Source organism: Cavia porcellus, unplaced genomic scaffold (assembly GCF_034190915.1).
Source record: "Cavia porcellus strain 051 isolate PalLab524CR breed Dunkin Hartley unplaced genomic scaffold, mCavPor4.1 scaffold_4, whole genome shotgun sequence".
Taxonomy (NCBI): domain Eukaryota; kingdom Metazoa; phylum Chordata; class Mammalia; order Rodentia; family Caviidae; genus Cavia; species Cavia porcellus.
The window spans coordinates 62,941,013-62,967,260 of record NW_026947487.1 but is presented as its reverse complement, the minus strand read 5'-3'; the positions used below and the strand labels follow the sequence as shown (position 1 = coordinate 62,967,260).

Below are 26,248 nucleotides of genomic sequence, written 5' to 3'. Positions count from 1 at the left end.
GTGATGTATGTAGAAAGAGCCTAAGAAATAGGCCACCATCATGACAACACTGTGTCACACACTGTTTGTGATAGGGCAAGTTCTGTTCTCACCCTCACCCAGGTACCCACCAGCTCTGGCACCATGCAACTCCTGGTTCTTTCAAGTCAAAATGACAACGAAAGGTACATGTTTTGAGTTGGTTTAGGTCGTCAAGGCAGCTCTGACAACACAGCTAAAGGCATTCATGAGAAAAGACCTCCAGAACTGCTTCAGAAAGTGGCCAGAGTGCGGGGATAAGTGTTCTAAGCAAGGGAGAGTGTTTGATGGGGATTGATGGCAATGTATCTTTTACTGAAATAATTTTTTAAATGTAAATATTCACCTCATTTTTTTTTATCATACCCCATATACTACAGCATGGAAAGGCTTTGAAAACGTTATGATGAATGAAATAAACTGGACACAGAAGGACAATTACTATATGATTCCACGTATATGATGCAACTACAATAGGTCTTTCAGAGACAGAAATGAAGATGAAGGTCACCACCACGGGAAGGAGCGGTAGAAGGGAAGCTGTTGTTTAATAGATATGAGGGGTTTCTTAAGGAATGATGAAGACATTTTGTGAATCATACCAATGGCTATATAACATTGTGAATGCACTTAACAGCAGAAAATTATTCTCTTATAAATGGTTAAGATGGAAAATATTATGTTGTATGAATTTTACCACACTACAAAAGTACGAGGCATCATTTTGCTCAACAAAAAAGAGTACAGAGGGCAGAGATAGTCTCTCTTTTCCCACAAGGACACCCTGTCTTACTAGAATCACCAAAAAAGATCCACGGAGCATGTTTGAAGCCAGAGACTCCTGTTTTAGCTCAAACAAAAAGCAAAAGCACTGGGCTACCTATGGGCAGCTGTTAGTTTCCCAGTTTCTAAGTGGCAGCTTCTAAGGCCATGTCTGCAATAGATAAGGACCTTCCACACCAGCCACCTCACACCCCTCATCACTCCAACACCCCAGCTGGAAAGATGCTGCTCAGCTTTTACTTCTGGACAAGGTGACATTTCACAGGAAAAACTGTCGAATCCAACAATGCCCCAATCCAAGAAAGCTCTAGTTATCTTAAGTGCCAACTTTCCCCAACTCACTCCAATAAACTGACCACAATAAAGAGAATGGAAAAAATTAAGGAGAGCTTCAAGCAAAAATTGCTTCAGTGAAGAAGAAAAATGCTGGAATTCTTTCCTTCCTCTTTCTTTCTTTTCTCTCCCTCCCTTCCTTTTATCTCCCAAATCCAGGTGTGACAGGCCCTATAAGATTCTCATTTTCTTTGCATGAAACAGTAATTGCTATGTTCAGTCTGTAAGCCGTTACTCCGTCTGGCTGCCTCTGAACCCCAGCATTCCTGAGCTGGTATAAGATCTTGAGTGAAATCTATCTGAGCCGGAGGAGCAGGGAGGCCTGCTGACTTCCGAGGAGGGCAGTGGCAGGAGTGTGAAAACCGAGCACCTCAAAGGGCGAGAAGGAAGTGACAGACCCTCCAATGTGTGGTGCTGATGAGCAATGAGCTGTCAGTGGCATCTTGATCAAACATGTTTGCTTCTGTGATCTTAAAGCCTCACTATAAACTCATTTTCCCTTCTATATCTGTATCTTGTAGGGTTCCAGGAAGAATAAAGTGGATGCTTACCAAACATTTATTTAGAGGACAAATGTTACAGCCTGGCAGTTTGTAAATGGATGGCATATTCTCCTCCTACCCACTGTCCCTGCATTACTCGGGGAGGTAGAATATGTGGTGTGCTCAGATGCGGAGCTGAAAGCAGAAGCCCATTTATGAGGAGCTGTTCTTCAGGTTGAAAATGGGCTTTGTCTCTCATTTGTGCAGTGAAAGCATTCGTGTTAGCTGGGTTTGAAATCTTCTCTGAAAGCTGTAGCCAGATGACTCCGGACGCAGCTCTGACCTCAATTACATCACCTCTGTGCTCCTCTCGGACCAGCTTTCCTGCAGGAGAAAACCTTTTAGCTGGGCCATCTTCCCAGCAGCAGCTCCTCTCCCAGGGAGGAAGCAAATCACTGCAGCCACAAAGCATCACCTTCGAAGCCTACAACTCAGTGGGGAAGTGACACCACTTCACACTCTCTTCTTTTGGCTGAAGGAGGGTCCATTTGTCTTTGGCAAAAGTAGTTAGGTCAGCTCCTCCTTCCACTGCTCAGTGCTTAGAGTGTCTCTGGTCCTCTTAATAAAAACCTAAGTTGATTTGACCCCAGGGTCATCTGTCTGGGTCAGAGTTGGTCTCTGTCTCTCTCTGTCTCTGTCTCTCTCATTTTTCCTCTCTCCCTCCCTCCCACTCTCCTTCCCTTCCTTACTAGTTTTCAGTTGTTCTGAATAAATCATAGGAACAATGGACCAACTCCTGATGGAATGTGGTGTAGAGTGACTCAGATGAACAATTAAAATCATTTGAAGCTCATGCTTTAAATAAAATGACTAAATTTCCACTTTCTGTCCCTATTAAACTGCATTTCACTTTCACTCTTGCTCTCTGGGATAATCTGATCACTGCAGGACAAAACATAACCACTTTTCCTAAACTGGCACTCATGAACTCGAATGCAGCTCCTTTGGATATTCACATTTTTCTGGGGGACAAAGGCTTTCATCAAATCCTCAGAGATAATCACTATCCAAAGGAATGAAAGCCCAATCCATTTTTAAGCTAATTATTGTTTTCTAGGATGATAATATTGCTTTTTAATGTGATTTTGTTTCCTGTAGGATCTGTTCTAAGCCTTAAGAAAATTCAATTTTATTCAGCATAATTCCTTTCAAAAATGAGACAAGTCATTTCTAGTTATTTTTGGCATCATGATCAAACGTATGTGTGCACATGTGTGTTCTCGTGATGATCCTCACTTGGACAATCACCAGCTTACAGTGTGATCCTCCACTTACTTAGGGGAACAACTTTAATTTCAAAACTCTTTTACTTCTGTCAATAAGAAGCTGCTCACCAGCAGCTTCTAGGGAGAAGAGCCAGTAGCATCATTTGAGTCACTGTTAACGATCAATAGTGCCGCTGTGGCTGAATTGATTAGGTGGGCAGAGCACTGCTATTGAGGCTGGCAGAACATGAGCGCTTTGTTCCACATGGAAAAGACACGACCCTCCTATATGACACATGCTTTCCAGAAGTCACACCGCTCCACTCCTGTTTCAAGTTGCACTAATCTTTCTAAAGCTGTCCAGGCCTTCAAAAGTCACCTCAGAAGGGATTTCTGACCTACGAGATTTGCTCTCAGCCGCAGTTACTACATTATTCAGTGTCCCTTCAGGATAGCTAGCCCGCTGGAGACTCAAAAACAGTCATTCTAGATAGCTAGTTGATGGCATGCATGTTCAACCACCTAAATTGAAACACAAAACCATTACCCATTTCCTACTTTCTTCATCAGAGCTTGTGCACCAAAGTGACCTTCCTTCCCTGACGGTGATGAGAGTCTCAGGCTGGGCTCCCTGCAATGAAGGCCGCCGCCCATGTGGATGCATTACCATGCTGGAACAGGAGTGCAGTCCAGGGAAGCAGCATGGAGGCCAGCAAGGTGGCAGTCAGAAGCTGGCCACTGACTGGCACCTCCCAAGAGGGCACAGAGACAATTGAGTGTCAGGACTTGTCTTCTGGGAGAAGTTTAGAGGGAGACCGTATCTACCAGCTCCCACCTCCTGTCTTCTCTGCCACCATCACCACCATCCATAATCCTCCGGGTGGGAAATATGGGTGCTGAGCAGTCTCTTGGGCTCAGGATCAATAGAGAGGTCCCAAGAGTGCTGTGGGGGTGGACCTGCCCAAAGTCAGCTGGGTGCACAGAGAGCTGCTCAGAAGGAAGGGCCCAGGACCGAGAGATTTTGGCAGCGGCCTCCGGGCATCTCCTTCAAGGCAGGTGGTCCTGAGACCCATCAGTACGCTCTGTCATTACCTGAATAGGCTGCAGGCTGGGAGGTGGGCTGAGGGGATGTTTGGAAGACCGGGGCCTAAACACAGTAAGCTGGATGACTCGAGAAAGTGCTAGTGCTCTGTGGAACTTTCTGTAGAAGACTACAGTTCACAACGTATATTCATCAAACTATCTATAAAATATTTTCTGAATAACTAGGACATAGGAGGCGGAAGATCCCAAACACAAAGTAATGATACAGAGATGGGAATCAATTGTCCTGGTGAATATCTATCGTACAAATGATTTGAAATATCAAACCCCACCCTGTACCATACATACGGATTTTACTTGTACAAAATACAGTTTGGTGAATGGTAAGTACACAATACATGCAAATCAACACAATGAAGAATGTCATAGAAATCATAAAAATTTAAAAAGGAAGCTATCATTGTTATTCTAAGATTAAACAAACTTTTGGGGGGAGTACTGGGGATCAAACTCACAACCTTGTGCTTGTCAGACAGGCTCTTGTGGTACTGAACTACATCCCCAGCCCTATTCTAAGATTAGATGGAGGCTTTTATTCAGTTCATTTGAATTTCATATTTTGAGAGTACAAAAAAAAGGTGGGAGTGCCAATGACTTAGCTCAGTGGTACAGCACCTGCCTGGCAAGCAGGAGGTCTGAGTTTGATTCCTGGTACAAAAAAAAGGCAAAAGGATTCTAAGTTAGCACCTGAAGGGAGTCCCCTGAAAGTAGGCATTTTGCCTACTTCTATGCAAAGCAGCTTCAGCTCACAGTTATTTATTGATTAATTAATTAATTTACTTTAAAGAGGATAAAACAGAATAAAACCAATCAAAACAAACCAGTGTACGAGATACAGGACTTCACAACATAGTAAAATCAACAATAGTTACCATAATGCCTTTTGATGTCTTCAAAATAGCTACAGATAGCTTCAAACATAGTAAAAATCAAACAGAACAGAATAGAATAGAAACAACAAAAACAAGACAATGAATGCAATAAAGGACTTCAAAACAAGCCAATAGTAAATCCAAAATTGCTACCATAATGTATCTTGCTATCTTTGAAACAGCTGCTCCTGCCATTAGGTTTGACACAATCAAACAAAACAAAAGAGAATAAAACCCAGCCCAACAAAACCATGGAAACGATTTAGGACTTCAAAACAAGTCCATGGGGAATCAATAATGGCTGCAACCCTCAGAAGGAGATCCCGCTAGATGTCACACTGTGTACCACTGTCGCTTGATCCCGCTAGATGTCACACTGTGTACCACTATCGTTTGAACTGGCCCTAGACCTGCAACGTTAGAGAAGCACCTAAGTACCACAGGCATCCAGTGGCATTTCACCTCTATCGCTATCGTCACTGTCTGTGTTTCTCCATATAAGCTGGTTGCTTACAGCAGGGTGAGCGTGGGAGGGTTGGTATTTCTTGTACTGCCAGCCTGTACAGAAGGCTGGGGCCTGGCTCTTCCCAGTCCATTGGCGGCCTGTGCATGACACTGGTTTCCAGACTGGTCTTGTTTGCTGATGTGGCCTTTGCCCCAAGTCCACAGATGCTGCTGACTCATGGGGAGAGGCTGGGGTCTACCTGTTTCCTGTCCTGCAGCAGCCTGCGTATCTTCAGGTCACATCAATCACAATCACAGAGGAGGTGGGGATAAAAGGAGATGCTGGTGACAACAGAGGAAGACCTCAGGCCTCAAAGTAATCATCCTTCTTCCAATGCAACCTGGACTCAAGCTTTCAATGCAAAATTGGAAAGGTTTACAGTTTAGTCAGCCCCTTCTCCTTATCTTTCCTGGTAGCTGATGTGGGTAAGATGAGTGAAAACACAAAGACCACAAAGGAAAGGAAGATGGTCACATATTCAAAAGAGCCCTTTCCATTTTTTGAACACTCTCCCTGCTTGAGCACCAGCTTCTGAGGGTGTTTCCAACTCCCCAGCTCTCATTTTCTTTCTTTTCTTTTCCTTTTGGCACTGGGAATTGACCAGGACCTTCACCCTGAGCTACATCCCCAGCCCTTTTCTCAGGTTTTATTTTGAGCCAAGTCTCCCTCAAACTTGTGATCCTACTGTCTCAGGTCCCAGAGTACCGGGATCACAGTCATGCAGCACCACGCCAACCTTCTTTTCTATTCCTCTTTTTCCCTGGAAACACTTGACCTTTAGGAGCTAGAAATCCCCTCACCACCTGATGTTCTGAGGCTCTCACTACCCTATTCTCACCCTGAGGTCTGGTCATTACTGCCAAGGATGGAGAGCTGATGGGCCGCCCATTAGACCACACATTATCTCCAAACTCTAAATTCTTGGTTAGGAAGAACTAATTGGGTAGAATCTGAATACGTGTGTGTGTGTGTGTGTGTGTGTGTGTGTGTGTGTGTGCGCGCGTGTGTGTTTAAATATAAACAGGCTTTCAAATTCTGCCCAAGAGCCATATGTCTACAGCTTGTCTAACTCTCTTGATGGTAACTATTTTTGTCTTCTTGAAAATGGAAGACAGCTGAGAGGAGGTTTCTAAGAGAAAGCCAAACGGCAGCCGAGATGCACACTCCCGTGGAGCCCGTGAGTGTGTTCTGACAAACCTCATCATCTCAACACTGATTCCTTGCATCTGGTGACACATTTGCTATTGTTTTATAGGAAAGGAGGCAATGTGAGAAGTCTGACTGGCACAGGGTGCTAGCTGGTCCAGAGCCAGTTCCTGACAAGGACACTTCACTGTAAGGTCAATAGTGGTTTGCTTGGTCTCACTTTCAGTGGGAATTCATCCCTTTTAATTTTTATAATTACAGTATTTTAGACTAAGAAGTCAGCTCTCAGAACACTCTTTGCAGTAAGGTGTTCTTTCCCCTGGAAAGCACCTCTGCTTCTCTTTTATTCTTTAAACACTTCTGAGCTCGTATGTTGTGGTTTATATCCAGATGTCCCCTCAGAGCCTCATGTGGTCATAGGCGAGGCTTAGTGGTAGTGGCTGGATCTAGGGTTTGTGCTGCTGGGATCAAGGAAATGGTGTTGGGATAATTCAAGGTGTGATGCTAGGGTGTGAGAGCTATGTGCCCTAAGGGCGGGTGGTCTGCAGAATATAGAATGGTCAGAAAGACCTGCAGTCCTGTCTTGTCTCCTATAGCATGTTGCCCTCTGCTTTCTGTCTTCTGCCTGCCATGAACTGTCTGCAATGCCCACCTCCCATGCCATCCTGCCTTGGAGCCAGCTGATAATGGACTGCAACCTCTACAAACTGTGAGCTAAATAAACCTTTTAACTTTGAGTGCTGGGTACTTTGTCTCAACAACAAGAAAAAGTAACCAAGACAGCTGACTAGCTATGAGGAGTTGGGGTCACAGGGGCATGGCCTGGACAGTTTGTCTCCCCTCCCAGCTCCTCCCTTCTCTCTCTGCTTACAGACTACCATGCTGTGAGCAGCTTTCTTCTGCCATTGCTCCTCTGTTATGCTGGCTATGGACTGAAACATAAACCAAAATAAACCTCTCCTCCATTATGGCGTGATGTTGTTCCAGTGAAGAGGAAAGAGACTAAGACACCACAGAAGCATTTAAAGAAAGGGGGGAGGGAGGACAGTGCACTTTTAATCCTGAGGCTGTATTACATCAAATGCCTGGACAGTAGTCCTCTGTTAGGAACCCCCTGCCTCCTGCCAGGGTGACTTTGGGCAACAACCTACAAGACATCCTTCACAGGCTGGTGGCTCTGGGTGGTGTCCTGCAAGTTGTCTGGGCAATGTGACAGTTCCTGCTGCTAACCTTGGCACTGCTGGGGGATCTAGTCACTGCTCATGATAAAAAGTCAGTGATTTCTGTTGACAGTAATAATAAAAGTATGGACTGTCTAGAAAACAGCCAAATAAGAAACATGTAAGAGCCCCAGAGAGGACTTAAACACTTACTGAGTAGATAACGGACATCTCAACACAGGAATGGACTGTTCCAAAGCAGGAGAGCAATGAGGAAAAGGCCCTCATCCTGCCAGTTCCTAGGGACCCCGTACCCATGCAGAATTCTTGCTGGTCCCCTAGCCTGTCTCCCGCATGGGGAATTTCCTGCTCCTCCTACACTCATCCACTGCAGCATCATTGTCATGCAGACCCAGAGGCCTCTGGCTAGTTACAAGTGTGTGCCTTTTCTTCCACTGATAATGGCTAAATCTTGGAGCAGATTACATGTCCACCAATAGACAAATGGATAAAGCAAATGTGGAGTATTATTCTGCCTGCTGTAACAAGAATAAACTTGAGACATTTATAGGTATATGGATGTGTGTTGAGATCATAATGCTAAATGAAATAAATAAGACCAATGGGCTTAAATATTGTGTGATTTTTCTTGCATGAGAAATCTCAAATATAGATAAATTAAAGAGCAAAATGAAAAATAGGTAACAGGAAATAGAAGATAGATATTTTCCCTTTTTGGAAGGAGTCCAAGAGATGGAGGGAAGGGCGGGGGTGAAAAATTAAAATGTGTTATGTCCATGTACCAACTCCACATGAACAATGTAATCATGATATACTGCAAACATGCATGTACTAATAAAAATTAAAATTAAAAAACACAGGTGAGAACAAAAAACAATGTGTGGTGTTTCTCTTTCTGATCAAATTTTAAGATTCACAAGGACTGTGTGTTTTATTCCTTTTGTACCTTCCATACCCCTTAGTACAGAAATTCCCCTACTTACAAATTTTCTGTTTAAAGAGCTTCACAAGCATGAACAAGACAAGATGGAGAAAAACACTGGTGCCACCTCCCTGCCAGCTACAGCTGGTGTAGCAGCCATGAGCAATGACCCAGTTCCACACTGTGGAGAGGTCAGGGCCACGCCAGGTGGCTGGGTGCTCGGCCCGGGACATCCTACGAGCATCAGTAACATTGTCCGTTGGGAAGTGTAAAAGCAACAAGTGGCTATAAGAACACTGCCAGAGAGAGACATATGCTCAGGATGGAAACAAGGGTAGAGGTATTTTTTAAAATGGAAGGGCGTGACACAGTGCCAAAGGCTGCAGAACAGGACAACTTTCTGAGTTTGCGGCTAACTGTTACACAGTGCCCAACCTTGGTCCACTCTGGTGACGGTCCACTCTGGGGCCAGACCCTAGGGGATCTTTGCTCTCTGCTGTCCCTTCATTGTCATCATGCTGGCCATTGTGCTGGCGTGGACGGGCCCAGTACCCAGCAGCTCGGAGCCCGGGATCACCCTGACCTACAGCAGTCGTGTCTTTCTTCAGCCCTTGCTCCACACCCAGCCTCAGATCCCCCTATGGTTTTAACGCTTTGGCTGCATCACTGTGTCTTCACGTATGGAAAGCCACCCAGAAACTAGTAGTTCAAGCTTCTGTTAGTCACTCTGGGCTTATTTTTAATGGGCATATGAGTAGTCTTTTAGAACCTAAACTTTATCAATGGAATTGCTCCTATATAATGCTGTACTGTTAGTTAACACAAATATTTAGTGTATACCCCAAGTCTTTCCTATACACTAACTGACTTATTCAGGAGTTGTATAAAGTAGATGTTGGCACATCATCATTATATTGTTGTAGAAACAGAATTTCAGATAGAGTGAAAAAGGCTACATCTTTAATTCCAAGACTGCCCTTTACCTCTCTATATCTGCCTTCTTGTGTTGACTGACTGAAAAAATAACCTGATACTACCCAGATTGTGGTTCTACCTATGATTCACACAGTTAATAATAACACCACCAAGAAAAAGACTTGTTTTTTTGTCTGCCTCTGTTATTTATGTGAAGTTTTCACAAGTCTCCCTGAGCAAGTCTATCTTACACTTAAGATATCACCAGCAACACAGAAGGTCACATGGCACTGGGTGGCACTTTTCAAAGTGGTTTCAATGCACATGCATTTGTGAAAATGGAGTCTACTTGCAACAAAATATAATTTGTAAAATTCAACATTGATTTTTTAAAATTTTATTTAAAGAAAGACTAAACAAATCAGAAAATGGGTAGAAAAAGTACATATGTTCAGAGAAAAAATAAACAGTAAGAAATCACTAGTTAATGTTTACATACTGTCCTTTTACAAATAGTTGTTCAAGATACAAAAGTGGAACATATAAAGTGGGAATTCAAGCAGCGAGACTGCAAGCAGTTCTGTTCAACTATCCAACAAAAACTTAGAAATGTGATTATCAATCCTAGACACTTAGACATACATGCAGTTATCCATATCTTCAATTATGTTGAGATTGAACAAACTCAAGCAGTCTAATATTACTCCGAACAAGAATAGTACTATTGCTGAGTTTCACTTTATAACCCTCCAGGATCAGCACTGGGTACTTTAATGTCTCTTTTTCTTCAAACTATTTGTTCATTTCATCATGTGTCATAAGATCAGTTCTCATAAACTGTTTATAGATTCTACACATGCATGAATCTTAAGATGTATTTCTATCCTTTCTATATTAGAGGGAGAAACAAAACAAAGCAAGACAAAGCAAAACATATTCCTATAAACACATGAAATGAAAAAGACATATAAGACCGTTGTACAAGGAGTTCTACCATAGTTCCTGTGTTGTCTCTTGTTATCTTCAATAGAATTGGCTCATCAGACATAGTATAATTGAATATATCAGTACATAACAGTATTAATAAAAATACAACTTTGTATATAGTATAAAACTTCAAAAGCAGGCAGTTATGAAACCAGAATGTGTATCATAGAGTCTTGTCATCTTCAGTGTAGTTGCCTATACTCTCAGACTTGATACTATCAATTATATCAGTTTTGAATAAAATCTGTCGATACCAAACAGCAATCAAACAAACCAGGTTTAACTAAGATCAGTCATAATAACACAGTATAAGTCATACAGGGCTCTAGATTAAGATAATAGGAAATTAAAGATGATTATTGTGCTATATCCTGGTGTTTTTGGGATAGCTGTCTGTGCCCTCAAATCTAATGCAAGTAGACAATTGGGACAGAATAAAATCTATCTAAGCAGAGTGGTGCAAGTAATGTGGGTTTTAAATCCTGATACACTATTAACAACATCTTCTGCCATCTTTTTTAAGACTCTCCCTCCCCTTTCACTTCCCAGGGTATGCTGTGCATTTTTGGGTCTGACCAAGACCCTTGGTTTTAAATTGGGGAGGGGGGCAACCTGCTATTTATCTAAGTGGTTCCGAACCTTTTCTCTCCTGGACTTGATCTCTAATTTTAATACTTTATCTATTAAAGCCTGTCTTTCCAATCTATCCACAAATACTGGTCTAGTTGCCCCTATTACTCTCTGGTTCTCTGTCACATAGAGCATTGTTTTCTCATATTAGATTTTACAAATAGTTGTTCATGTACCCTTTTTCATTTTAATTATATTTCCTATAAATAGCATCTCATATTAGATTTTACAAATAGTTGTTCATGTACCCTTTTTCATTTTAATTATATTTCCTATAAATAGCATCTCAGTGGACCCTACCTCCTGATCTACTCCACGTGGGGTTCTTTTTTTTTTAATTTAGTGTATCAAGGCCATCTATATTAGAGATTATAACCAACCTTCTCTGCCTCATTTATGTTATACTCTTTTTTTGCCATCAGTTGTCTGCTTATCTTCTTCATTCTGTTTTCTGCTCCATTCATTGAGGCCTCTCTGTCACTGTTACTGGAATCCTAGTACTTTTCTTTCTCTCTAGATTGCCCTGCAGTATTCTCTGTAGAGTTGGATTGGTGGCTGCCAATTTCCCAAGTTCTTCTTTGTCTTGGGAGCATTTGTTTCTCCATCAATTTCTTGAGACATTTTAGCAGGGTATATCAATCTGGGTTGGAGGTTATTTTCTTTCAGGAGTTGGAATATTTCACTCCAGGTTCTTCTTGACTTGATGGTTTGTGTTGAGAAGTCTACCATTATTCTGATGGGCCTTCCTTTATAGGTTTTCTGTTTCTTTTCTCTAACAGCTTTTAATATTCTGTTCTTATATTGAATTTCTGGGATCTTGATTATTATATACCTGGGTGTAGCTCTGTTTTGGTTGTAGGTAGCTGGAGTTCTATATGCCTCATACACCTGAATATCATTTCCTTTTCCTATGTTTGGAAGTTTTCCTTAATTATTTCTGTGAATAGCCTTTGTAGTTACTTTGTTTGTACCCCTGCTTCTTCATTCACATTCTTTATTCTCAAATTATAGATCCTCTTGTCATCTTCTAGCCTTTGTATTGTTACTATTTGTTTCCTTGTTATTTTTAAAAAGTTTTTCCTTTCAGAATCCCACATTGCAAAACTGTCCTCCAGTTTGAATAATCTGTCCTTAGTTTCTTTCAAGCTGATTTGCCATATTTCCATAGAGTTTTTAATTTGCTGGTAATCTCTTTGAATCTGCTTCATGTATCCTATATTTTTTTATATTCTTCAAATGGTTCTCTCCTTTGTTTGAATTCCTCCCTTCTTCCGTCTGTGTCTGCTTGAGGGGGTGCTTAGTATCTCTTTTGTTACTCTTCTTATATCTTGCTTTACTTGGCTAAATATTTCTCTTTTGATCTTGTCTATGAGGTCCCGAAGATATCTCTTTATATACACTGGTGCGGTGTCTGATATTGTATGTTTGCTGTTCTCATTCTCCTTTGTATTTACCCGTACTGGGTCAATGTTCTCAGGGTTGGGATCTGGGGACTTTTTTTTGTTGCTTCCTCTTCCCATCTTTTCTGTTTCTTCTAGGAGGCCCCAGTTTCTTTCTTGGTTGGTTACAATTCTTTTGAAGTGCGCTGGCTAGGTGACCCTTCCCACTGCAGTGTGCTAGTGAGTTGCAGACAGGGATAGTGTATGCTGGCCCCTCCCCTCCAGGTCAGTCAAGCTGCTGAGGCCTGCACTGTACTACTGTGCACTGCCTCCCTTCTGGGTCAGTCAAACTTCTGAGACTTCACTGCGTTAGTGTGGTTGGTGTGTGCCACCGCTGCAGGGACTGGACCTTGGACAACCTAATGGGTCTCAGCCAGGTCACATGACCCAGGCCTAGCTCACTCCACCAATCCTGTTCAGAAAGGGAACAACTGACTGAAGTCACTGCTGCCTCTCATACTTGCCAGTCCTGCCTGGTCCCAGAATGTCATCTGCCGGAGCCCTCCTTTCTGTGGAATGGCTCCACTCCCATCACTCACCACATGTCGATGCAGACTCCCTGCCAGCTCAGCTCTCCATTTGGCTGGCTGACCCCCAACCTCAGTGTGACTGCACCTCCAGTGAGTCAAAGCGGCGGGACCTCAGATGGCTCGGCAAGTCACCTGCTGCAGCAGGAGCACTGAACCTTTAGCTGTTCCAATAATAGCACCAGGACTGTATGTTTGATTGGTTCATCTCATCTTAGTTTCTTCTTGGGATGAGAGAATTCATCTCCCTCTGTTTAGGGCTCACCATTCTGTATTATGTTGAATTCTAGTTTGACTATCTCAGGGAACTTTTGCAGCCAGCTGTTATCTATCTGCCATCTCTGCTCCACCCTTCTTCAACATTTATTTAACCACTATATAAATATTTAAATTTTGTATTAAAATTAGCTAAGAACTTTTTTCAACTTTGGTAGTACAGTAGTATTTCTCCAGAGAAAGAATAATTTTGTGGAAACATATGCTATTCTTCTTTTGAGTAAGCTAATCAAGGCAATGAGAAGCTGGAATATTCAGAATTCAAGTTTAGAACCCAGACACCACCAAGTGTATGCAGAATAATTGGAAGGATCAGAGATAATGAATATAAACACAAAACATACATAGGGTGGTAATTAATAAATGGAAGCTATTTTTAGCCAATGAAATGAACCCATGATTTAGAAAGATTCCTTTATCACCATCAAAAATGAAACTTAGATAGCAGTTTGCAAATGCTAGCTCCAGAATTCACTGATATCTGTTCATTAATATGTCCCCTGCTCTATCTAGTGAGTGATAGAATTTTGGAAACTGTCTCCTCATTTTGCCAGGGGAATTTGTTGCACAAAGAAATGGATGGTCATGAGGAGAAATAAAAATGACTGCTAATGCAGTTGGTTCTCTCTCTCTCTCTCTCTGTCTGTCTGTCTGTCTGTCTCTCTCTCTCTCTCTCTCTCTCTCTGTCTCTCTCTCCAGGCACACATGCATTCTCCCAAAGTTCCAGTAGGAAAAGTACCCCTGACAGAGGCAAACAAGTCACAGCCTGACTTGGGAATTTGTTAAAAGTCAAAGCAAGCTGTGGAACTGTGTGCCACACTGATTTCTCTCCCATCCAAATCCCTAGCCATTCTAAAAGGGAAATTTTGGTGTTGGTGCTGCACCATCAATACTGAATCACCTCTGTCCTGCATCCAGAGGTTAAGTCAGCTGTCCAGTCACAGTCCTCTAAACCTCAGTGGAAAGGCAGACTATTCAGGAGTGAAAGGATGTCTGACCTTTTCCATTTACATTTAACAAACGGGATCTAATGAAACACAATCTACAGCCTTTTATTAATATTTCTAAAGTCTTTGAACCTGAAAGAGTCAAAATTTTACTCTCTGACAATTATAGCTGGATGCAGGGAAAATTATTACAAGAAACAATCTCTTTAAAGATGCAAGATACAACTCAAAGAGAAGGAATATTTACATTCATAGAAATGTCTAGAAAGTGAGGAGACAATCCAAGCAGACCCCAGACTCTCATTGCCTCTGCCTAACAAAGCTTGAGGAGGAGGAAACATCATGGTTTTAAGAACACAGTGTGAGAAGTGAGGGAAAATGTCCTCTTGCAGAGAAGGAATAGAGCTCTCTGTCAGGTAAAAAGGTAAATACTGCTGGGGCAGAAAGGCAAACAGATAAGACAAGTGAACTCTAATCAGATCAATGGGACAGAGATGGAAAACAGGGAGGAATGGGAAGGAGCAGGGAGGAAGGACCCTTTCAGGTGGGAGCAGAGGGAGGGAGGATCTTCCCTTTCCACATCTCCAGATCCCAACTGGGAGTCTAGAAAAAAAAGCAAGTACCTTCCAGAATCTGACTTTTGGTTCATTCTCCAGAACCTTAATCAATGTCTGGTATAAAGTGAGTGCCCAATTCATGGCTGTTAAATGAATAAGTGATACATGTAGAAAACAGAAAGAAGCTAGATTACCTGAGATAATGCCTCATACTTCATGGTACCCAGTGTTAATCCTAAGAGTTGGCAGAAGGACACCACAGAGCAGGGATCTGTTCATAGAATGGCCAAGAGATGCTCAGCTTGGGGCCAACTTGGTTTTCCCACTGCATGATCAGTCAAGGATCTTTGTGTAACAAGCGATCATCAAGTCAAGGGTGACTGAGGAGCAAGGGGGTGGGGGAAGGTGCTGGTGTGTAAAAGCTCCTGATACCACATCTTTGCCCAAATCCCAAACATACATTTTGACGTATGAGTATCTCACCATTTAGGGTCTCTTCTTCCAAGATTATTTCCATGGAGTTTCCCACAAAATGCAAGTAACTAACCAAGGCCTTGAATGTCTCTGCCATACAGGGTCAAGAATATGACAAGGTTTTTCTATTAACTTGGCAATAGGGAGGGCCATGGCAAACAGATTCAGGATGTAGAGATTCTGAAGGGCCCTATGGAGAACCAGAAATAAAGGCAACGGGTTTGGCCAGTGGAGAAAGAGGTCATGTTGGTTGTAAGCTCTCTAAGTGGGTTAGGGTAAAATAAAATATCTTTTTTTTTTTGCAGTATTGTGGATTGAACCCAGAGGATTCACCCTGATCTACATCCCTCATCCTTTTTATATTGTTTATTGTGAGACAGGGACACACTAAATTGTTTCATTGCCTAGGCTGGTCTTAAACTTGCAATCCTCCTGACTGAATCTCCCAGTGTGCCTGGCCTATTTTTTACTCTCACTTGATCTATTAACAGATAAAAATTTGTGCAAAATAATAACAAGATTTATCTGGTTATGTATTCGTGTGTGTGTGTGTGTGTGTGTGTGTGTAAAGACAGAGAAACACACGCACACATACATACTTATCTATGCTTATACCTAAGTGGAATGAATGACACCACTAACACAGGAGAAAAAACAAAATCATAATATACTCGTTTAAAGTTACAAAAGGGAGAAGAGAGAGGAAAGCAAAAACAGGTTAAAAAAAAAAGAACAAGGGCAACAAATACAAAACAGTAACAAATATGATAGGTATTTAGCTCTATCAATAAAAACTTCCAGCATCAATGATCTAATTGCACCAACTAAAGGACAAATAGGGTGCATAAAAATGGGAGTTAATCATATGCTGTTTAAAAAGTCCCTTGAAATAAAAAAATATAGATTAAAAGCAAATGGATAAAGAATGACACACTAACCCCACAAATAAAATGATTATGGGAAGAGCTATATTAGTCTTAGGCAGCAGACTTCCAAGTAAAGAAAGTTATTAGGGATAAGGAGAGGCATTACATAATGATGTCAAAGGTCAATTTTCTAAGAAAGATATAATAGTTAATGTGCACACACCTAACAACGGACCGCCAAAAAGTGAAGCAAAAACTGATAGAACTGCAGGGAGTCATGGAGGAATCCACTGTGACAGCTGACAACTTCTACTACCCTCCATCAGAAATGGATACATCCAGCAGTTAGAAAACCAATAAGGGCGGAGTACAACTCAACAGTAGCATCAACCAGCTGAACCCAGCTGATAGCAATTGACATCTACTGATAACTTTGCTCAACAATAGCAGGAGACACAATCTTCTCATGCTCACAAGAATATTCACTCCAATAGACCTCAAGTGTTCATTTTCTGGGTCATAAAACACACTTCAGAAAATGTCAAAGAAAGAAAGTCATATAATGTCTGCTCCTAGACCACAATGGAATTAGAAGCCAAAGACAATTGGAAAACCCCAAAATACATGGAAATTAGGCAACACACTTCCAAATAATACATGAGTCAAAGAAGAAATCTCAAGAGAATTTACAAAATTGGATTAAAAAATGAAAATACATCTTATCAAAATTTATGGTATGCTATGGAGTCAGTCTGTTAAGTGGGAAATTTGTAGCATGAATGCTTATATTAGAAAAACAAAATATTATTGATTGATCATAGTTTTGTCTCACCTCACAACACACCTTGTGATTTCCCATTTGTCCCCACCTTGGACTCATCTCATTTCATGGTTTTAAAAATCCCTGGTAAAGTCCAGGTCCTCAGCAATGCACTCATGACCCCTTCTATCTCTCTCTCATACAGAAGCTTTCTTTCCATAATAAATATATTCTGTTCTTGAAAGAGAAAGAAAAAAAGAAAGAAGAAAGAAAGAAAGAAAGAACTATGTACTAATTACTGCTACTGTCCTACTAGCCTGTCTTGAAACTCTGTTTTATTGTTATTTCTACTTTCTTTCTCTTTAAAATAAAATACATTCAAAATAATAAGAAGAGACACCTGAGATGCCCCGGACCACCGCTGTGGGTCCACCCTTCACCGGCACACCTGGGACGCTCCTGGCATGCCTGGGACACCCTGGAAAGAAAGAAAGAAAAATAGAAAGCTCTACAATTAATTATCTAAGGTTCTACCTTGGCAAACTAAAAAAAGAGCAAATTAAATTCAAAGTAAGACATATTTAAACATACAAAGAGTTGAAAAAATCAGGCCCCCCAAATTCAAAAACTCAATCTAAAAATGGTATCTGAGATGAATACACACTTCTCAGATGAATAAATACAAACAGCAAAGAAATACATGAAGAAATGTTCAATATCACCAGCCATTCAAGAGATGCAAATTAAAACAATACTGAGACACCCATGAAAGAATGGCCATTACAAAGAAATTGACCAATAGCAAATGCTGGAAGGGCTGTGAGGAAAAAGATATCTTTCTCTGTTGCTGGGAGTGTGGAGTGGTGCTAACACTGTGGAATCAGTGGAGATTCCTTAAAAATCTAGGATTAAAGGACCAATTCAACTCAGCCATGCCCCTTCTGGCCATCTTCTCAGAAGAATTAAAAACATCATACCACAGTGATACATATGCACCTATGTTTATAGCAGCACGGTATGTAATAGCTAAATCTTGGAAACAATCCAAATGCCCATCAATGAGGAATGGATAAAAAAAGATGTTTTTTTAAATATAAAGGAATACTACTCAGCCATAAAGAAGGATAAATTGTGGACTTTTACAGGTAAGTGGAGGGAACTTGAGACCATACTTGTAAGTGAAGTAAATCAGACCACAGATGTAAACATCATAAAGTCTCAATAGTGTGAGGAGCTGAGTGAGTAAATAAGATCCAAAAGTACAATAGATATTGTGAATTGGGGAGAAACTTTAAAAGAGAAACTAATGGAGGAAAGGGAAAAGGAGGAAAGAGAAAAGGGGAAATATATATTTTATATATATGTGTGTATATATACATATATAAATTATGCATATTATATACACATATACACAAGATAGTTAAGATAGTTATCCAGCTATTTTCTCCTAGTTCATTGAAAAGAAAGATTCATGCTAACATTGTCTAGATATTATTTCATGCCTATATCTTATACTCTGAGTAACTTTCATAAAGATAACAATGTACAATGTATTATTGTTACTGTCCTATTAGTCTGATTTGAAACTATTTTTTATTTCTATTTTTCTTCTCTTTAAAAAACAATAGAAATTGTGATGGGGAAAATGGAAAAGAAGGAAGGGAAAAGGAAAAAATATATATATATATGATAGTTAAGATAGTGACACAGGTTGGGGATATAGCTCAGTGGCACAGTACCTGCCTGGCAAGCTCAAGGTCGTGAGTTTGATTCTCACTACCAAAAAAAAAAAAAAAAGTAATATAGCTAGTTTCTCTAAGTTCATGGAAAGGACAAGCTATCATGCCTATATCTTGTACTTTGAATAACTACTAAGTAGACTACTAAGTAGACTAAGTACTATCTTGTACTTTGAATAACTACTAAGTAGACAACAATACTATGTACTAATTACTGCTACTGTCCTACTAGCCTGTCTTGAAACTCTGTTTTATTGTTATTTCTACTTTCTTTCTCTTTAAAATAAAATTAGTTCAAAATAATAAGAAGAGATACCTGAGATGCCCTGGACCACCGCTGTGGGCCCGCCCTTCGCCGGCACTCCTGGGATGCTCCCAGCATGCCTGGGACACCCTGGACCACCACGGCAGCACCCCCCCCATCTCCTGAACCTAGTACTGCAGTTGATCTTTGGCTCCAACACTTTCTCCCAGAAACTTGGACTATAGCAGATTACTGTGTTGGCTCGATGGGAGACTCAGGAGCCCCTCACCCAAACAAAAGACCTCAGCAGGCTTCATTCAGTGTGATGAGTTTGCCCCTATATGAGTTTGCCTCTAAAATAGAGTTCTGCAGTGGGTAAATAGGAGCAGAAGAATAAGACCTTCACAGGCCCGGCAAGAGAGTGGAATGCAGGGATGGTTTAACATACACAAATCAATAAATGTAATATACTACATCAACAGAACCAAAAACAAAAATCACATCATCATCTCAATAAATGCAGAGAAAGCTTTTGATATAGTCCAACACTTGTTCATGATAAAAACCTTACAGAAACTCAAATAGATGGTATCTACCTCAATTTCTTAAAGGCCATCTATTACAAATCAACAGCCAATATTATACTAAGTAGTAGTCTTCACACTAAAATTAGGAACAAGACAAGGATGTACATTGTCACCACTCCTATTCAATATAGTTCTGGAAATACTAGCCAGGCCAATTAGACAAGAGAGAGAAATAAAAAGAATAAGGATAGGAAAGGAAAAAGTAAAATTATCATTATTTGTAGATGACATCATATTTTATATAGAAGACCCAAAAAACTCTGCAAAAAGACTATTAGAGGTAATAAACAAATTCAGCAGTGTAGCTGGATATAAAGTCAACACTCAAAAACCAATAGCATTCCTGTGCACAAATGGAAAACTCACCGAGAGAGAAATTATGGAAATATCACCTTTCACGATAGCATCTAAAAAAATGAAATACCTGGGACTCAACCTAACCAAGAATATAAAAGACCTATATGCCAAAAGTTATACTACTCTTTAAAAAAGAGATTGAAGAGGATATTAGAAAATGGAAGAATATTCCTTGCTCTAGGTTAGGAAGAGCTAACATTATGAAAATGGCCATACTCCCAAAACTGTTATACAGATTTAATGCAATCCCAATCAAAATACCATTAACATACCTTACAGATTTAGAGAAAATACTCCTAAAATTCATTTGAAAACAGAAGAAATCTAGAATAGCAAAGGTAATTCTGGGCAACAAAGGCAAGGCAGGAGGCATCTCAATTCCTGATTTGAAATTATACTACAAAGCCACAGTAATAAAATCAGCATGATACTGGTAAAGAAACATACCTGAGGAGCAATGGAACAGATTAGAAGTTGCAAGCATGACTACAAAGACATTCAGCCACCTGATATTTGACAAAGGGGCTAACATGTTCACTGGAAGAAAGATAACCTCTTTAAAGCTAGCCTCTGGAAAAATTGGCTTTCCATATGCCGAAGACTGAAACTAGATTCATGCCTATCATCATTCACTAAACTAAAGTCAAAATGGATCAAAGATCTAAATATTAAAACAGAAACACTAAATATATTGGAAGACAAGATAGGTAGAAAATTTGGAGACAATAGGCATAGGCAGAAAATTCATGAACAAAACACAAACCGCATGGGAAATACTTCAAAGAATCAACAGGAAGAACATGTTATTAAAGATGGGATAACATCTTATTAAAAAGTTCCTGCACTTCAAAAGGAAATCACCAACAAAGTGAAAAGAAAACTCAGATAATAAGAAAGAATTTTAGCTGGCAATACCTCATACAAAGGACTTATATCCAGAATATATAAAGAATTGAAAAACATCAAGTTCCCCAAATCAAAAACCCTTTACAAAACTGGGCATCTCATATGAGCACACATTTCACAGATTAAAATATACAAATGGCAAATAAATACATGAAGAAATGTTCACCATCACTGGTCATTCAATAAATGCAAATTAAAACAGCACTGAGATTTCATCTCACTCCGGAAAGAATGGCTGCCATCAAGCAAACAACTGATAACTAACAAATGCTGGCGAGGCTGGGGAAAAAGGAACACTTCTGCAGTGCTGGTGGGAGTGTAGACTGGAGATTCCTCAACAAACTAGGATTAGAGGTTCCATTCAACCCAGCTATTTCCCTCCTGGGTATTTTCCCCAAAAATTTGAAAAGATCGTGCCACAGTGATATATGTGCACCCATGTTTATAGTAGCACAATTTGTGAAAGCTAAATCTTGAAAACAACCAAAATGCCCATCAACTGCAGAGTGGATGAAAAAGATGTGGTACTTTTATTCAATGGATTATTACTCAGCTATAAAAAAGGGTGATCTTGAGGCCTTTATAGGTAGGAGGCAACTTGAGGCTATCCTCATAAGTGAAATAAATAAATCTCACATTAGTAAATATCACATTGTCTTTCTAGTGTAAAGGAATTATAAAAACTGAAAGAGTAATAAGATCCAAAATACATAACAGATATTATAAAAATGAAAGGGAAGGAAAGTGCTCTAAAGGATATAACTATATAAATGTTCAAGTGTGTAGGATAAATGACCATATTACTAAGTTTCCATTAGATCACTGAACAGAATGGTCTACACTGTCAATGTTTGAGGGTTCACCTTTTATTTTGTGATTTTGTAACTTGAACAACTATTTCTAAGAGGACAACATGTAACTTATGAAACAGTAATTTCTTAATGTTAATATTTTTCTTTGAAATTCTGTATCACTTCTACCTTCTGTTTTGTATTGTTTTCTTTTTTTTTTTCTTTAGGTAAATAAATTTTTTTTTGGTACCAGGGATCGAACTCATGACCTTGCAACTTGCCAGGCAGGTGCTTAAGCCACTGAGCTAAATCCCTGGCCCCAATAAAATGTTAAAAAATAATAAGAAAAGGGCTGGGAATAATGGTTTATACCTGTGATCCCAGAACTTTGGGAGGCTGAGGCAGGAAGATGGCAAGTTCAAGTCATGCCTGGACAATTTTGCAAAATCATGTCTCAAAATTTTAAGGGGCATGGGGCACAGCTTAATGACAAGGCACCTAAGTCTTTTATCCTCAATACCATAAGAAGGAGAGAAACGGGAGGTAGAAGAGGAGGAGGAGGAGGAGGAGAGAAAATTAGAGTAGAAATCAATAAAATTACAAATAGAAATTAATAGACAAAATCAACAAAATCAAAAGCTAATTCTCTGAAGAGATCAACCAAATCAATAAGTTCTGAGCCAGTTTCACAAAAGAGAGGGCATAAATTACTAAAATCACATAGAAAAAGAAGTTATCACTACAGAGCCCATGGACACTAAAAGGATAATAAAATCCAAGTATTACAAGCTTACGCCTGTAACCCAGCACACAGGAGGGTTGCCATGAGTTCAAGGCCAGCCTGGGACACATGGTGAATTCAGGGCCAGCATGAACTATACAGCAAGACGTGTCTCAAAATACATGCATACATACTTACAGACAGACAGACTTATATACACAGATGGATGACAGAGGAATACTACTGGCAACTCTATGCCTACAAATTTGATAATTCAGATGAAGTAGACTAATTGATTAAAAGGCACAGTCTGGCTGGGTCTGATGGCACACACCTGTAATCCTAACTACTCGGGAGGCTGAGGCAAGAAGATCACAAATTCAAGGCCAGCCTGGGCAATATATTGAGACCTTATCTAAAAGTAAAATTTTAAAAGTCTGGGAACGTAGCTCAGTGGCAAAGCACTTGCTCAGGATGTGTGAGACTCTAGGTTTTATCCTAATTACCACCATCCTGCCCCCCAAGAAAGCTACTGAAAGTCACACAAGAAGAAAAAGACAATGTGAACAGGTCTATATTTATAAAAGAAACCAAACCAATAAGTAAAGCAGAAAACACTAGGTCCAGAGAGGTTCACTAATAAATTTTACGTAACACTTAAGAAGGAAATGAGGGCTGGGTGATGTAACTCAATGGTAGATAGCTTGCCTAGCATTCATGGGGCCTGGGCCTGACCCCAGCACTGGGAGAGAAAAAGGAAGACTTTATGCCAGTTTTTCCTCTATACCAACCTCCTTCCAAAGAAGTCAAAGGATCGCTACAAGTTCAAGGTTAGCCTGGGCCACAGAGCAAGACCCTGTTTCCAAAAACAAAAACTCAACAAGAAAACAAACAACCCAATTAAAAAATGCCCAAGGATCTTACAGGTATCTTATTAAAGACCATACTCAGATATAAAATAAGCATATGCTCCACACTATATGTTGTCAGGGAAATGCAGATTAAAACAGTAGCACATTATGCTACTACATAATTGCCAAAACTGAGAAGCAACCAAGCTGCCCTTCAGTAGGTAAGTGGACAAATGAATCACAGTACACTCAAGACCAGCATTCTGGTCATTCTCCAGCATCTAAAAGTGATAACTCAGTCATGAAAAAATATGGAAGAAACTTAAATTCATACTATCAAGTAAAAGAAGTGAAAGATTCCTATATACTATAGGAATCCAACTGTGTGACTTCCTGGAAACAGTCAAACAATGGTGACAGTAATGAGATCAGAGGATGCTCGGGGCTGGGGCGGGGGCAGGAGGGATGGAGAAGGAGAGTAAAGGATTTTTAGAAAATACCATTTGAAGAATTCTAGGTGAAATGAATTGGACACACATGTTTAGAACTCACATTGTTTCTCTTGTGTGAGAAACCTAAAAGGTAAATAAGGCACAAATGAAGGTTACATACTGGGCAGTAGGAATAAAATGTTCAAATGGGAAGGAGAGTGAGAAAGGGAGGAGAGGGAAGAGAATAGAGACTTAAAAAATAAAGGAAAATGGAAGAATTGATGTAGGCAAAGACTATTAATAAAACCCAAGATGCATGGGACTTATTGCAAAGAATCAACAAATGGGATCTCAGCCTACCGAAAAGCTTTTGCACAGCAAGAGAAATCACCAACCGAGTAAAGAGACAACCCACTGTGTGGGAGAAAATGTTTGCAAGCTGTTCCTCAGACAAAGGATTATTATTGAGAGCATATAAAGAACTCAAAAAAGTCAGTCCTCCCAGATTTAATGTCTCAATCCAAAAATGGGCATCTGAGACAAATGCACACTTTTCACATGAAGAAAAAAAAAGCAAATAAATACATGAAAAAATGTTTAACATCACTGGTCATTCAAGAGATGCAAATTAAAACAACACTGAGATTCTACCTCATCCCAGAAAGAACGGCTTCTATCAAGAAATCAACCAATAAACAAATGCCCAAAGGGCTGTGGGGAAAAAGAAACCTTTCTCCACTCTTAGTGGGAATGCAGATTGGTGCAATCACTGTGGAAATCAGTGTAAAGATTCCTCAAAAAGCTAGGATTGGAGGTCCCATTCGACCCAGCTATTTTCCTTCTGGGTATCTTCCCAAAAGAATTAAAAACATCATATCACAGCGATATATGCATACCCATATATATAGCAACACAGTTTATAATAGCCAGATCTTGCAAACAACCTAAATGCCCATCAACTGAGAGATGGATAATAAAGATGTTATATTTCTATATGATAGAATACTATTCAGTCATGACAAATTATAAACTAAGCATTTTTATAGGTAAATGGATGTACCTTGAGAACATATGTATTAGTGAGAAAAATATGTCATGCATGTATAAATATCTTATTGTTTCATTAGTATGGTAAGGAAAAAACATGTATTTTGTCCCAGAAAGAGTGACTTCAGATGATCGATGACTCAGGCCACACCTGCCTTTACTTAAGTAACCAACTGTGAGTCATTTTGAGTTGACTTTTGGATGTCTTAAGAAATTTTTGATGTGCTATAAGTTTGGGGTTTTTGCATGTATATTTATTGAGGGTACAACCTTTTCTCCACTTAACTGCTTTTGCATCTTTGCCAGAAATCAATTGTGTGTTATGTAGGCATCTATTTTGGGACTTTATATTGGTACGTTAGTGGTTTGTCTATCTTGCCCCTTTTAATGCTGTTTTGTCATGATTGGTGTCACTTTGTGATAAGTCATGGGACTGGAGAGGGTTGGCGCTCTAATTTTTTTCTTTATCAAAGAGATTTAGACTAGTCTGAGTCTTTTCTATTTTTACAGAAATATAAGAATGAAAATGTTAATCTTTATGAAAAATGATGCTGGCTGTTTGATAAGGGATTGTGTTTTCTGATCTTTATTATTTTCTTCTATTCATTTTTGGTTTTATTGTCTTTTATTTTTAATTTCTCAAGGAAAGATATGAGGATATTTCATAACTTTCTTCTTTTCTAGTAAGTGTACTTAGTGATAAAAAAATAAAGAAAAATGGGAGGAAAACAATAGACAAGTTTTGTAAATGAGCAAGGGAAGAAGGATTGAAGGGAGAGCGATGGGGAAAAAAGAATGGGAGAGAAAAAGGAAGACATTGTGCCAGTCCTCATATCCTCATATCTTTCCTTGAGAAATTAAAAATAAAAGACAATAAAACCAATGTGCTTGATATGTTATGTACAAGTACAAATTCCCTATGAGGAATGTGAACATTATGTACGTCAAAACTGTACCAACAAAATGAATTTTAAAAAAAGAAAATGTTTGATTCTAAAATAGCTGATATATGTCATTGTATATTTGACCCAGCTCACAGAGCACATGCCACTCTTAGTAACTTGCCTGTCACTGGGACACAATACCCAACATCCACAGCTTAGAGGAGGAGAGGTTGATTTGACTCATGGTTTCCAGTAGGCTCAGTCCAAAGATGGCTGGCCTCATCAAAGCATGTTGAAAGCTCCTGGCAGAAGACCTGTGCTTAACCCACGGCAGCCACAAAGCAGACACAGTCAATGGAGGACCCAGAAAGATCCCTCTGAAAGCACATCCCCAGTGACACACCTCTTTCAACCAGACCCAGCCAAACCCAATATCCCAATGGCATATTCAGCTCACAGATCAGTACGGTTGCCCCATGTGCCAATCACCTTCAAAGAGCCCCAAGAAAATTTTGGAGGATATTTTAGATCCAAAATATAACAACCATTTAGAGTGAACCCTAATGTGGATTACGGATTGGGAATGGCAATGATGTCTTGATGCACTTCTCACAATTACAGCAAATGCACCGTTCTGCTGGGGGACGATAACGGGGTGGGGGATGGGTGGGAATGGGTGGGGATAGGTTCATGGGAAATCT

The 26,248-nt window shown here is 40.0% G+C and overlaps 1 protein-coding gene across 2 annotated transcripts in view; it reads right to left on the bottom strand.

Annotated features, from left to right (window-relative positions):
- The window catches only part of Scd5 (stearoyl-CoA desaturase 5), a 140,073-nt gene that overhangs the window by 7,405 nt on the left and 106,420 nt on the right, over window positions 1–26,248 (bottom strand). Inside the window, exon 4 of one of the 2 annotated variants that reach the window (XM_023560620.2) lies at window positions 17,390–17,467. The exons of the other annotated variant lie outside the window; for it this stretch is intronic. Within the exon in view, the coding sequence (XP_023416388.1) occupies window positions 17,390–17,467 (78 nt within the window). The remainder of the gene's footprint in view (window positions 1–17,389; window positions 17,468–26,248) is intronic. 2 annotated transcript variants of the gene reach the window in all.